We start from the raw sequence: 15,379 nt of genomic DNA on the forward strand, positions 1-15,379 counted from the left end.
CCTAAGATAGTATGCTGAACCTTATTTGATGCATAGAGGTCACACTGACACATGGATGAGAACTGAGAAGGCTTGAAAAGGTGTCACCAACGTGTTCTGTTGGGTTAACTTGTAATGTAACTAACTAATAGATAAATATTTTGAATTGAAGCATGAAGAGACACGGTGTATGATAATGGCATACATGGATGCTATTAAACTGTCTCTAACCTATCTCATTTCTGCTTCAAAAGACATTTTCATTCTCTTTTGATTTTCAATATATAGTAACTTAACGTTGCTGCTACTTTGGGTGATCTTGCCATTACTGGTTTATTACTTACCCTTCTCCCTACAATACCAAAAGTAGTTTTTAAAAATGTATTCGAGAGACTAATTTATATGTACTAACAGCATAAAAAAAATTTACACATGCAAACAATCAAATTAAATTATAGTCATTTTTTTAAAATTAATTATTAAAGTATCTCCACAAAATTTACATGAATTGATTTAATTGGATGCATCTAAAAAAATTTATATCGTTGATCATATAAATTAAATCCTTTATTCAAAGTTTAACACTTTTTTAAGTACCTTTTTTTTGAGAAATTCTTTTTATATCCTTATTTTGTATATGCAATTCTAAGAGTATATGACTCGCATATATTGTTACAATATGTTTATTAGATATTTTAATTTTATTGTTAAAATTTGGGTTTAGAGGACAAATTTGAGTTACAATATCCTTATCTTTGACCCAAAAGATAAGCCGCAATCACATTTTTCAGAATTTGATTATCCGCTGCAATGCATGAGCATAGTAGACTATGGTGTATTTTGTGATTGAGATGAGAGATAAATTATAAGATGAGGATAAGAGAGAGAAATAAATTGTTTTACACTGTGTTTGGTTAAAGAGAAATAGAGAAGAGAGAAGTAGGAGAAAATAGAAAAGAGAGAGACAAAAAGAGAAAAAGAAACTGGATCCCATAGCATTTTGTAGTCTGTTAAAAAATATGCAAAGAAATGGATAGGAGTGTGGCTTCGTATTCATTATTCCACTAATGCCCTCGTGATAATTACTTGGATGTGTGAGACATAGTTATATTAAGTCGATAACCCTTGGAGAAGCAATAGAGGTTTATTGAAATGCTTTTTTCCTATTATAATTGTCTTCTAATCTTCTTCGTAATGTTTTATGATAGATTAATTATTATTATCGTGATAACAATTTTTAAACTAAAATGAAAATTTTAAAGGTTATCTCTTAAATGAAATATTAAATCAAAATATTAATTAATTCATCGCAAGTAATTTAAATTAAAATAAGTAATTTAACTAATTAGTTAACTTAGTTTAAATAAATAAATTAATTTTGATTTAATTTAAAGGCATGAATGTATTTGTTATGATTTCAGTCTAACCAATAGGTTTGTTAAAGGCAAAATTTAAGATAGAAAGAGTTTAGAAAATAAAAAACGTTCTAGGGAAATAAGTATAAACCAAGAACGTTCTTGATATTATAAAAAACAAAGAAAAAATGCAGGAATTATCGAAGTTTAGAGCAATTATCTCCTACGTTGTCACTAATATTTTTCCTTCTTCGATAACCAACAATTTAGTACAAAAGTGCATCAATTAGAATTACACCTCTAGTCTTAATTGGATTTTCTCTTATTGATCTTATAACACTAATTATCACTGACTTGCAATTTAAGTTATTGTTGCAAGTTACAAGCCATGCCTTATATAGCTTTTCCCTTTCCTCTAGTTAGTTACAACCGTACTTAACTAACTCAAAACAGAATTAACAGAAAACTTTCATATTGGCTTAACATAGGTTTTAGACTTTCAGTAACTAATTAGACACAAGTATGATACACTAAGCCTTCACAAATCTCCACCTTGGATCTTCAGTTGTGTGGTTGACATAGTTAGAAAGCCTCAAGTCCCTTTTTGGGGGCTTCAGTTGGGAAAGATCCCAACATTCACCCGATCCATACAATGCGCAAACTTGGAGCTAGGTACGACTTTAATTAGAATTTCTTATGGATTATCTTCTGTAGGTACCTTCTTCACTTCCATAATCCCTTCTGCAACGATGTCTCGAATGTAATGCAATCTAGTGTCAATGTGTTTGGCCCTTTCATGAAACATAGGTTGTTAGAGAGGAAGATGGCACTTTGGTTGTCACACCACAGTTAAAACAATGGTCTTTCCTTCTAATTTATTGACAATGCCTTTGAGCCAAATAACTTCCTTGATTGATTTCGTAAGTGTAATGTATTCAATTGAAGATAAAGCCATAATCGATTGTAAATTTGCCTTCCAACTAACTAATCCTCCATATAATGTGAAGAAATATCATGTTGTAGACCTCCTCTTGTCAATATCACCAACATAATCTGCATCCACATATCCTGCTAGTCCATTCATTTTTGCTTTTGATCTGCCATATGTGAGACCAACATATTTTATGCCCTTAAGATACTTGAATATCCACTTTACTGCCAACCAGTGTTCTTTCCAGTGGCACTGGCATATGGAGTTTTGTTCATGAATTGTAGCTCTTCATCAATTCGAGGTGACTGTCTTGAGGATAGTTTGAAGTGTCCAACAATAGGAGTTAACATTCCTTTGGCATCCAACATGTTAAATCTCTTTAGTAATTTTTCTATATAGTTGGACTGCTTTACATGTAACAATCTATTGGATATGTCCCTCTCAATTTCCATTCCAATGATTCTCTTAGTTGTTCCTAAATCCTTTATTTCAAATTTAGAATTAAGTGATTTCTTCAAACTATTGATATCATTCATATCTGCACTAGCTATTAACATATCATCATAGAGTAATAGGTATATGAAGTTGATTGAACATTCTCTTTTGAAATAGACACATCAGTCATAAGAGCTTATGTTGAATCGTTTTGAAATCACACAAGAATCAAATCTTTTATACCATTGTCTGGGATACTGTTTAAGTCCATATATTGATCTTTGAAACAAACATGTCATGTGTTCCTTTCTAGGTGCACCATAACCCTCAGGTTGGATCACATAGATTTTCTCTTCTAGGTGACCATGTAAGAAAGCATTCTTGACATTCATTTGTTCCAGTTCCAAGTTGTAGGTAGCAACTAAGGCGAGTATAATTCTGATACTAGTGTGCTTCACAACTGGAGAAAATATTTTCTTGAAGTCAATTATTTCTCTTTGTGAGTATCCCTTTTCTACTATTCTAGCTTTGAATCTCATATTCTCAACTTCTGGAATCTTAGGTTTTCTCTTAAAGATCCACTTGCAGCCTATGAATTTCTGATCTTTGGGTTTCATCACAAGTTTCCAAGTGTCATTTTTCATGAGATAGTCCAATTCATCCCTCATAGCAGCTTCCCAATGCTTAATGTCTTCTCCAGTTACATCATCCTTGTAGATGATAGGATCATTCCATTTATCATATGTTTCCACATTTAAGGAATATGCAACCAAATATGCATATCCATACCTTATTGGAGCTCTTACTTCACTTATTTATCTATCTCTTACAAGACAATATGTTGGTTCTGATTCTCCACCTTGAGCATCATTTGTTTCAGGTTCAGTCATGTTTGTAATTTTCTTTAGGGTTAGGCTTATGAGGACTTGGTAGCCCCACCTCAATCTGTGCTCCCTGTCTCACTTGGTCATTTTCCTGTATTTGAGTTGAACTTGGTTTTTCAGCTTCCAGCAGATCATCTTCCTTGAAAACAATATCTCTAATGATTATGGTTCTTCCTCCATTTGATTAAGTGATCCAAAATTTGTAACCTTTTACTCCTTCAACATAGCCTAAAAAGATTCCTTTCTCATACCTAGACTCAAGTTTTCCTTCATTTACATGTATATATGCAGTGCAACCAAATATTCTTATATTCTCGTAACTGGGTGCTCTGCCATTCCATATTTCATCAAGTGTTTTGAAAATTATAGATGCAGATGGTGACCTGACGATCAAGAAACATGATGTGTGTACTGCCTCTCCCCACAATCTATTGTCAAGTTTAGCATTGGTCAACATACACACGACTCTCTCCAAAATGGTCATATTCATCCTTTCAGTTATACCATTTTGTTGGGGGTGTTAGTCTCAATGTCTTATGTATGGGTATCCTCATATCTTTGAAAAATTATGTAAACTCTTTGCTTAGATATTTCAGACCATTATCTGTTCTTATGACTTTGATCTGCTTCCCTGTTTGTTTCTCCACCAGTGATTTCCATTGCTTGAAACTATTGAACGCTTGATTACAGTGCTTCAGTAAGTAAACCCACACCTTCCTTGACCAGACATTTATAGAGGTTATGAAGAATCTATCCCCTCCAAGTGAAGGGATCGTGGCAGGTCCCCATATATCTGAATGAACGTAGTCTAACATGGTATTTGTATTGTGTGTACTAGTATGGAATTTTCTCCTTTTCTATTTTCCATAAAGTCAGAATCCAAAAAAATTCTAACTTCTCAAAATTTACATTCCCAATTAAGCCTTGTGTGTATAATTCCTCCAAACCCCTTTCACTAACATGAGCTATCCTACAATGTCATACCTTTTGTCATTTGCGACATAGATTAAGCTGGATGAGTTTATAATAGTTTTACCTTGCAATTTGTACAGTCCACTACTTCTGATTCCTTGAAGAATCCGGGAAGTACCTTTGTATACCTTGAGTATTCCTCCTTCAACTTTTATTGTGAAGCCAGCCTGATCCAACATACCAAGGGAAATCAGATTTATCTTGAGTTCAGGTACATGCCTCACATTGGAGATAATATTAGTTGATCCATCACCAACTTTGATATGCACAGTTCCAATTCCAGCCACCTTACATGCCATGTTATTTTCTATCAGAACTTTTCCATCGTCAGTTTTGCTTTAAGTGTCAAACCATTCTAGCTCGGGTGTCATGTTGAAAGTGCACCCAGAATCCATTCATTCCAGCATGGTTCTTTAGTTACTGATAATACATCCCTGCATTCATATCCATCAGCAACTATAACAACATCATTCTCATATTTGTAATTTCCATGAAATTGCCTATTTCTTTCAAGAAAATATCTACGAAAATGCCTTTATTTATGACAATGAAAACATGTTTTCTTGGTCTTGTTTTTACCATCTTTCTTTTCAGCTTTTCCTCTAGCAAACAACCCCTCAACATCACTAGTTTCTCCTGTTATATTGATTATTTTCTTCTTCATTTCTCTTGCATTTAGAGTCACCTTAACTTCCTCTAAAGTGAGACTTTCTCTCCCAAACATCATTGTGTCCACGAGGTTTTCAAATGAATGTGACAGTGAGAGTTTCAAATGAATGCATTTAGAGTCACCTGGAAGTTCGAAGCAATTATCTCCTACGTCCTCACTGATAGTAGCTTTATTTCCTTCTCCAATAACCAATAATTTGGTACAAAAGTGCAACACTTTGAATTACACCTCTAGGGTCCATTGGACTCTCTTTTGTTTATATATATATATATATATATATATAAATATATATATATATATATATATATATATATATATATATATATATATATATATACACACGGATCTAAAATAAAAAATTCACATTAAAAAATAAACAAGTAATATTAATTATTAATTTAGTCATTTTATCAATTTATTACTTTAGAGAAATTAAAATAAAAAAAATACATACCATAAATACATATTTACTTTAAAGAAAAGTAGTTTATAATATTTTAAAAGATGTGGGGATAAATAGTTTAAGTGTGGGGTATATATCCATCAAAATCCACCACTAATTAGAGATAGATATTCATATAGTGTGAGTGTGACTCTGGACTGGGTTGGGCCATGTCAAAAGGTTCACATGTGGTAGATAAGGACCTAAAATTGACGATGAAGCTGAGAAGAATGAAAGCATGCACGGACATAAACATTATGATGAATAAGAGACCGATCGAGTACCGTGAACATGATCAAAACACAAACATTAAAGCACCATCAATAACAACCAACCATTATCCTATTATATTAACTATACTTGACTACATAAACTAAAAGTAGCAATAACATTTTATCATATAAATTTTACTTAATAGTTTCTTTTAAAAAAATGCTGACAAATATTTTTAAGGGTAAGTTAAGAAACTAACTATTGAATAGTGTTTTACAATTTATGTATTTAATTTTTAAAAAGCTTATAAATTGTCCTTTTCAACACAAAATTTATATATTTTTGTTTTTAATACGTGACTTTAAAATAATTGTTACTAATGACATTTTCTTTTATAATATTTTTAATTTTCCTCTAGTTTAACAATTTGATCATCATTTATTTGATCTACTCTTTTTATTGTATAATTTACATGTCTCGTATTCATTTATTCAAATCATCTAAGGTTTCAATATTTTTATTGCTATAGATGTTATCTAAACTTTCTCAATATTGTCATTCTTAATTATATCTTGTTCCACATTTTCACACATTCAATACAACGTTCTCATATTTATTATATTTATTTTATTATTGTAGTAGTTTTTTTTATTGTTTTATATCAAAATTTTAAAATATCATAAAAATAATATTTGACAAACACTAAAACATCTCTAATTTTTTTTATGAAACAACTAATGTCATCGACTAGTTTTAAATTTTTCGGTACTAAAATGGTTGTTTTTTTTTTTTTTTTTTTCTGTTAGAGACCAACTGTCGATCAAGTTTTTATTTTTTATTTTTTGAATATAATTTTGAATAGTATTTCTAATATTTATTTTCTCTTTCATAATTACTTTATCATTCACAAATATTTGAGTCTATTTCCAGTAAACTCAATTTAAATATAATTATGAAAAACTTAATTTCTATTAAACATCAGTATAATATTAATTAACAATAAAAATATATATTATCTTTTCTGTATATGTAAAGTCAACAATATAAATGTGACTAAGTTTGGATTAACTCATGATTCACAATACATTATATTACCAACATCAAATTTATTGTCATTTGACAATATAGAAAATTAAATTATAGTAAATATATTTGAAAATAATTACAATGGAATAAAATTATTTTTGCATTTTAATAATTAAAATTACAGTGACTTTTAAATCAAATCAAGCAATTTTGTTGTTGATATAATTAAGAATGACAATATTAAAGTTATCTACCAAATTTTACAATATTTTACCAAATTTTACAATATTTTTAAAGTATAAAATACATAAATAATAATAATAATAATAATAATAATAATAATAATAATAATAATAATAATAATAATAATAATAATAATAATAATAATAATAATAATAATAATAATAAAACAAGATATGAGACAAGATGTTACCTACCAAATTTTACAATATTTTTATTAATTTAAAGTTTCCGTTTATCCAATCTTTAACTTTTTGATGTGGCTATGTCTATATTGATTGAAGTCAGAAACTTGGTATATTCACTCAACTACTTAGATTGATATATCTCTCCATCTCTCATCAGTCATCACTATACTTCTAACTTTTTGAGATTAAAATGAGTTATCATGTGATTTAGGCTTTTCCGTAAGGTCAATAACTTTTCTTATAAAAAGCAGGATGATTCATTCTGATATATTTTTATATTAAAATATTGATTTAAATAATTTATTTTAATTATTATTTTAAATATTTTATAATTATTCGTACAATAAAATTTTAAAAAATAATAAAAATATTTTTTTAAATGTGATTTTTATTATACTAAAATATCTAATAATAATTATATAAATTATTCAATATTAAAATTATTATTTTTAATCAATAACAAATGAATTTGAAATAATTTATATTATTTTTAAATAAATTATCAGAAAAATCATTTAAGTTTTTTATTTATTTTTATTTTAAAAAAAACCTACTGTCATTTTCGTTTCTTTGAAATAAGTCATATACTTATCTATCTTACAAATATATGTCCCTGCTTCAATTTATTCTCTCATTCTATTTTGAGTTTAATTTCGGTTTGTTCTCATAACTATTATAAAAAACAAAAATTCGATGTCGATAAATTTATTGCATTTTCATACTTATGAATTCAATTGAAAATTAGAAATTGATAATTTACACGTCGTTTGAACGTAAACAAATCAAATTTTCTCGTGATTGTGAAAAATAAAATAAACAAATATGCTAAATAATTGTGACAAAAAGGATAAAATAAAATGAAAATAAATTATATTATGAGTGTAAAATAATATTACAAAATAACTAACAACTCAATTTTATCTTCTCAATATAAAATTAGTAACTGTTATCTTTAAAAATTATCAAATCAATAATTTTTATTTATTGTCGGTATAAAATTGTTTATATTATGTATATTCATAAAACCAAAAAATTAATAATAGTAATATTGGAAAAAAAAAGAAAACGATGTATTTATTTTTTATTGGAAATTAGAAAGTAAACAATTAGAGGAAACACGTGTAATTATAGAAGTTGATGGATTTTACAAATGTATAAGGTGCGTGGCGGTTTGACTAACATCTGTGCCAACGAACATACATCAATTAACAAGATGAGATTTAATATAATAAATAAATAAAGATAGAGATTAATTTGTATGGAACCTTACAAGATTTTATACACACATCAAATCAAATCAAATTGTGATAGTCTTGCAAACTGCATAGATAGATAGTTTGACAAGCAAATAAACTTTAAAGACTTTAAAAAAAACAAAATGTCCCCCCATATTTAAACTTACAAAATATAATTTTAACTATTAATTTATTAATATTCATTAATAAAAAATTAAACATTACGATGTGACTTTGTTTATGTTTTTGTTACTATTTTTATGATAAAATATATTTAGATAGTACATGTATAAATAGTTTGATAATTTTTATATTTTTGATGCAAATTTTTTCACTATAAACACATCACAAATGTATATATAAATTTAGACATAATTACAATAAATATTAAATATTTTTAATAACTTTTTAATAAAAAGTGTTTTTAATAATTTAACAAAATACGATTGAATAACAATATTACACTCATAGGATATGTGACTTAGATGATATCCAAAATTTATTTATAAATTAAATAAGTAAAATTAATTAAATAATTTTTGTTGGCAAGTAAATAAATGTTTTTAATCTAATTTTTACTGTTAATATAATTTTTTTACACTACTAATATGTCATAATTATTAATGAATTATGACTTTAAAAATAATAATAATGATAAAAATTAAAATCTTCAATTATCTAACTGTCATAAATAACCCCGTAAAACTTTGTTGATTGTATATATTGATTTAATATAATTTTGTTTTCTAAAATAATAAATAAAATTTAAATAACAGAAAATAAGTAGCATACAAAAGAAAATAACAGAAAAAAATAATATGATCCACACGTGATAAAGTGTGGCGCCAAGCAAATGGTGATTTTTCATTTTTCTATTTGCTTTTGGTATGACTCTTCTCACTTCTCACACTGTGCTTTCTACTTCTCATCATTCAGAACTTTTTTTATTTTATTTTATCAATTAATTCATTTTTCACACTGTTTCTAATTATTAATATTAATTACTCTGGCGTTTTCTGGAGAAGAAGTTGTGAGATCTGGTAGCGGTTTCTGAAGGTTTCAGTTTCCCAAAAAGTTACCTTTTTTTACATGCATGTTCAAGTTTTTACGGTTTATTGATTTGTGGGTTGGTGATATTGTGAGTGAAATTTTGATTGGTATGTGTTTTTGCATCTGGGTCATCTTTTTGTGTTGAATTTGGTTTCTGGGTATGCTGGAAATTGAGCATTGAGCTTATTGAAATAACCAGAACCGAGAAAATGGGATCTTTTCCCATTGTTGTTGCCGTTGGTATCTTCCCTTTGGTTCTGAACAGAACTTAATCTGACAAAGTCCATTTGGTAACTAAATACTATCTGTTTTCAATTTTAGTTGTGAATTTAGAATGTCAAATTTGTTCTTGTGATATTGGATTATTGATGTTTTGGACTTTTGGGTTTGATGAATTTAGGGTTTTTTTGGTATTAGGGATTGGAATAGTTAATGATGTAACAAAAAACATGACATGCCGAGGTTTCCAGCTGTTATTAGCTTTTTAGGTTAAAATATTGTTCTCAGTTGTTGATATTTGTGGACTAGATTGTATATCACTTAAATAACTGAAATGAAACCACTTATTACTATTCAATTTGTTTTTTATTTAACTTTAAAATTTAGCATTAAGAAGTGTTTTTATTTAGGTTCATGGTCACGTAGATTGTAGATATTGATTTAGTTTTGACTTGATTCCCATTCCTTAACCAAAGAATTTGCTTTTCTTTCATCCTCTGTATAGTGTCTAATAAATATTGTTGTCTATCATATGGTTATTCTTAAAACAAATTCACGATAGGTGTTGGTTTTGGTTGCTTTTCGATTTCTGAAGTATATTTATTTGTTCACCAGCATCATGAGCCAAGATACATGGTTTGTTAACAACGCAGGTCAATGAAGAAATCGAAATGAGTGGGTTAGGTTGGAATCACAGTCCATGGGCACCCCTGACAAGAAGATATCTGATCTTGTTGATGTAGTTAGGTCCTGGATCCCTCGAAGGGTCGAGCCACCAAATGTGTCGAGGGATTTTTGGATGCCAGATCAAAGTTGTAGGGTATGCTACGAGTGTGATTCACAGTTCACAGTATTCAACCGCAGGCATCATTGTCGAATCTGTGGTCGAGTTTTTTGTGCAAAATGCACTGCCAATTCCGTTCCCGCGTCTTTGCATGAACCAATTACTGGCCGTGAAGATTTGGAAAGGATCAGGGTCTGTAACTATTGCTTTAAACAATGGGAGAAGGGAGTAGCAGCAGCTGTCGATAATGGCACTCCCTCGGCAACCCCTTGTCTTAGCCCTTCACCGTCTTCGACAAGCTTGGTCAGCACTAAGTCCAGTAGCACCTGTCACAGTAGCAGCAGCACGGCCGGTTCAGTTCCTTATTCAACCGGGTCTTATCAGTGTGTGCCTTGTAGTCCACATCAGTCTTCCCAAATGAATTCGACAACAGACGAGCAAGAAAATTTAAATTCGGGGAGGAGTACTAATCCCTCTATGGCTGTAGAGAATTTGAATTCTAACCAATATGGCTATTGCTTCAACAGGTATGTATTTCTTTGATGGTTCGTTTTCGGTAATTAAGATAAAGTTCTTGCCCATTGATAATCTGATTTTGCATAGAAGAATGATAATCTGTTGTTCTGATCAGTTTCTTTTTTCCCCTGTTCTTAATGTTATTAAATGTCTATTCTTTCGAATCAGGAGTGATGACGAGGATGATGATTATGGTGTGTACCATTCCGACACAGAACCAAGGCATTATTCTCGTGCCAATGACTATGATGATATAGTTAACATTCATGGGATTGACCATGTCTATGGACCACGTATTTCCGATGGAGATAACATTCAGGAAAGAAGTTCGAGTTCCCTAGTGCCACCGCAGAATCTTGAGCTAGAAGGGGCAGATGGAATTCAAGCACCGCGAAAAGAAGCTGATGAACATGATCATACTGATGTATGTGAAACATCTCCCTATCATGAGGAGAATAATAATATGGAGCCTGTGGATTTTGAGAATAATGGGCTTCTGTGGCTGCCTCCTGAGCCAGAAGATGAAGATGATGATAGAGAAGCTATTCTTTTTGATGACGATGAAGATGAAGGTGGTACTGGAGAATGGGGATATTTTCGATCCTCCTCCTCTAGCTTTGGTCCGAGAGAATTCCGTAGCAAAGATAAATCGGGTGAGGATGACAGGAAGGCCATCAAGAATGTTGTGGAAGGGCATTTTAGAGCTCTGGTAGCTCAGCTTTTGCAGGTGGAAAACCTAACTATTGACGAAGATGGCAAAGAGAGTTGGTTGGAGATAATTACCACTTTGTCTTGGGAAGCTGCAACCCTTCTGAAGCCTGATATGAGCAGGGGTGGAGGTATGGATCCTGGTGGATATGTAAAAGTTAAATGCATAGCTTGTGGGCATCGAAATGAAAGGTATGGATAATGGACCGATGAAAAATAGTAATGGATCAATGTATTAACCTGTATGCTTCTCAAGCTTGTATTTTGTTATGTTGTTTCATAATTTCATTCTTCTGATAGATGATGCATCACTTTGATTCCTTTCCATAGTTATCCCTGTTTTAGAGAAAAATAAATTGACAAAAAAATATCACAATAGTGGTTAAAGGCATTTCTTATTTCTGTCTCTATATACTATTGACTTTATAATTTCTTTTTCCAGCATGGTGGTTAAAGGCATTGTTTGCAAGAAGAATGTGGCTCATCGGCGAATGACATCAAAAATTGATAAACCACGTTTTCTAATACTTGGAGGTGCATTGGAGTATCAACGTGTTTCTAACCAGTTATCGAGTGTTGATACTTTGTTACAGCAGGTTCTCTCCACCAAGTCCAGCTCTTTGAAATTGATATACCAAATATGCACACTTTTACTTGGTTGTCGTTTCCCCCCCATAATCTTAATGACAGTTCTGAATTTCACGATCTTTTTACTCTTTCACAGGAGATGGACCATTTGAAGATGGCAGTTGCGAAGATTGATTCTCATCACCCTAATGTTCTTTTGGTAGAAAAGTCGGTATCTCGTTATGCTCAAGAATACCTTCTTGCTAAAGACATCTCACTTGTTCTGAATATCAAAAGGTCGCTTTTGGAGCGTATTGCCCGTTGTACCGGGGCACAGATTGTCCCTTCAATTGATCATTTGACCTCCCCAAAACTGGGTTACTGCGAAACATTCCACGTGGACAAATTTTTGGAGGAGCATGGTAGTGCTGGACAAGGTGGAAAAAAATTAACAAAGACTTTGATGTTCTTTGAGGATTGCCCCAAACCGTTGGGTTGCACTGTAAGTTCTATAACCTGACAGAAAATCAGTGTCAGCACATACACATGTTGTTGCACATAGTCTTGGACTCCTGTATCTTTGTTATCATGATGGTTTATTATGAATCCCAAACTTTAAGTTGATACATACATTTGTTACCAATACTTTCACACGATCTTAAGCTAAGTAAAACACAATTAAAAACCACAAGAAGGAATTTTTTTAATAATAATTTATGCAGTTATTAAGACCTGAATTACCACTCTTTCAAAAAACTGATTAAACATTATGTTGTATAGCCACCCCAAATGATTAAGCTAATGATGGAAAAGGGAACAAAAATTCATATCAAGATTAGCACAACGAGTAACGCTTGCAGCTTACATAAACATATAGCATAATATAGATGAGGTTACCTTAGTAAGTTATATCATGTCAATGAATACTTTGTTCAGAATTTTTTAATCTCTGAGCTTGTAGCAGTTGCTGTCTCTACTCTCTAGTGCTGCTGTCCCTAGCTAGTTGACATGCTTGTTTGCAACTGGCTGAAATTCAACATATATGATTATATGTATGCTGCAGCTGCAATTTTGTATTTTAAATTTTTTATTAACCTAGCTAGGGTTTGGCTTTAACATAATCAACACAGAATAATAAGTTATAAAGAAAAGTTGAGTTGTTCTGTTGCTCCATTTTTTCTCCCCGTGTTTGTTCATTATGTGTATTTTTATGCTCTACTTTGAAGATCTTGCTGAAAGGCTCTAATGGGGATGAGTTGAAGAAGGTGAAACATGTAGTCCAATATGGAGTATTTGCAGCCTATCATTTGGCGCTGGAAACATCTTTTCTTGCAGACGAAGGTGCTTCACCTTTAGAGTTTCCCTTGAAATCTCCCATAACTGTTGCATTGCCCGACAAACCATCAAGTATTGTAAAATCCATTTCAACTATCCCTGGATTTTCTGGTGTCTCTGGTAGAGGGCACCAGGGAGCTGAAACTATTAAAGAAGTACCAAAGTCACTGGTAGGTGAATTGACCCACATGCATGATATCTCCAAAGACGTCAACCAAGTAGCTCGAGATATGCCATCTTCCCATCGTAATCGTTTCTTCCCAAATACTGCTTTTGAGAAGGATGACAAAGAAGGCCCGAAGGAATCTTTTCATTACAGACAAGATGAGGGAAGGAAAACAATGTTGCCTACTGATCTTATTTCAGATTTTTTTGGCACCTTCGAGCCTCCAGGGAAAAACGACAATAACCACATCAAAGCTATGGCATTGGCTTCAAATCAAGGAGCTGATCCTGAGTCATCTATTGTAAAACATGATAATAATATTGATCCTGAGTCACCTATGGCACATTCAAAAGAGGATTTTCCTCCCTCAACTTCTGACCATCAAAGTATTTTGGTCTTTTTATCAACTCGTTGTGTGTGGAAAGGAACTGTTTGTGAAAGATCCCATCTTGTAAGAATTAAATACTATGGAAGCTCTGATAAGCCTTTGGGTCGATTTTTGAGAGATCAACTATTTGATCAGGTATTCTTTCTTCCAAATCACTTACTTTTTTCAAATAAATTTTTACCGCCAATTGCTACCTTGTGATTTCAAAACTCAAATAAGATGAATATTTCCATTTTAGAGTTACACTTGCTGCTCATGTGAAATGCCACCGGAAGCTCATGTTCATTGTTATACTCATCGGCAAGGGAGCCTGACAATTTCTGTCAAGAAACTATTGGAGTTTCCTTTACCAGGAGAAAGGGAAGGTAAAATCTGGATGTGGCACCGGTGCCTGAAATGTCCTCGTGCAAATGGTTTTCCTCCTGCCACACGGAGAGTAGTTATGTCTGACGCTGCGTGGGGATTATCCTTTGGGAAATTCTTGGAGCTGAGTTTCTCAAATCATGCAGCAGCAAGCAGGGTTGCAAGTTGTGGTCACTCTCTCCATAGAGACTGTTTAAGATTCTATGGGTATGCTTTTCTCCTCAAAAATTAAATGTATGATAAATGAGGTGTGGTTGAATATAGATAATGAGCAAAAAGCCAAAAACTTCAATGAACTTGAAAAATAAACAAAGTTGGTGCTTTTGTTTAATCAGTTACAAAAACAAAGTCTTTTTTTTGGGTCTGATTTTGAATAAAATAAAATAATAAAGTCTTTACCAGAAAGGTGTGATAGTTGAATTGCATTACATAGAATTGTGAATGCCTCAATTAAGGCAGTTAGATCCAACATTTGGTTGTCTTCTTGAATCATTTTTTTTCCTTGTGCAGATTTGGGAAGATGGTTGCTTGCTTTCGCTATGCTTCAATTGACCTTCATTCTGTTTATCTTCCTCCACCTAAACTTGAGTTCAACTATGAAACTCAGGACTGGCTACAGAAAGAAGTGGACGAGGTTGATAAGCTAATCTTAGTTGAGATATATAGCACCCAATTCTGAGTCCTTCTGTATTCATGAGATTGTTGATCTTGTT

General features: G+C 31.6%; 1 protein-coding gene across 6 annotated transcripts in view; it reads left to right on the plus strand.

Moving 5' to 3' along the window:
• The first annotated feature begins 9,380 nt into the window (after window positions 1-9,380).
• The window catches only part of LOC101497117 (1-phosphatidylinositol-3-phosphate 5-kinase FAB1A), a 10,786-nt gene continuing 4,787 nt past the window's right edge, over window positions 9,381-15,379 (plus strand). For 2 of the 6 annotated variants that reach the window (XM_004507986.4, XM_004507989.4), the window contains exons 1-8: window positions 9,463-9,910; window positions 10,493-11,150; window positions 11,308-12,039; window positions 12,290-12,443; window positions 12,572-12,916; window positions 13,641-14,438; window positions 14,542-14,873; window positions 15,177-15,300. In XM_004507986.4, coding sequence (XP_004508043.1) covers window positions 10,540-11,150; window positions 11,308-12,039; window positions 12,290-12,443; window positions 12,572-12,916; window positions 13,641-14,438; window positions 14,542-14,873; window positions 15,177-15,300 — 3,096 coding nt within the window. In that variant the 5' untranslated portion in view covers window positions 9,463-9,910; window positions 10,493-10,539. The other 4 variants (XM_073363748.1, XM_004507987.4, XM_073363747.1 and 1 more) reach the window with 4 other exon arrangements.

This window comes from Cicer arietinum, chromosome 7 (genome assembly GCF_000331145.2).
Source record: "Cicer arietinum cultivar CDC Frontier isolate Library 1 chromosome 7, Cicar.CDCFrontier_v2.0, whole genome shotgun sequence".
NCBI classification, from domain to species: domain Eukaryota; kingdom Viridiplantae; phylum Streptophyta; class Magnoliopsida; order Fabales; family Fabaceae; genus Cicer; species Cicer arietinum.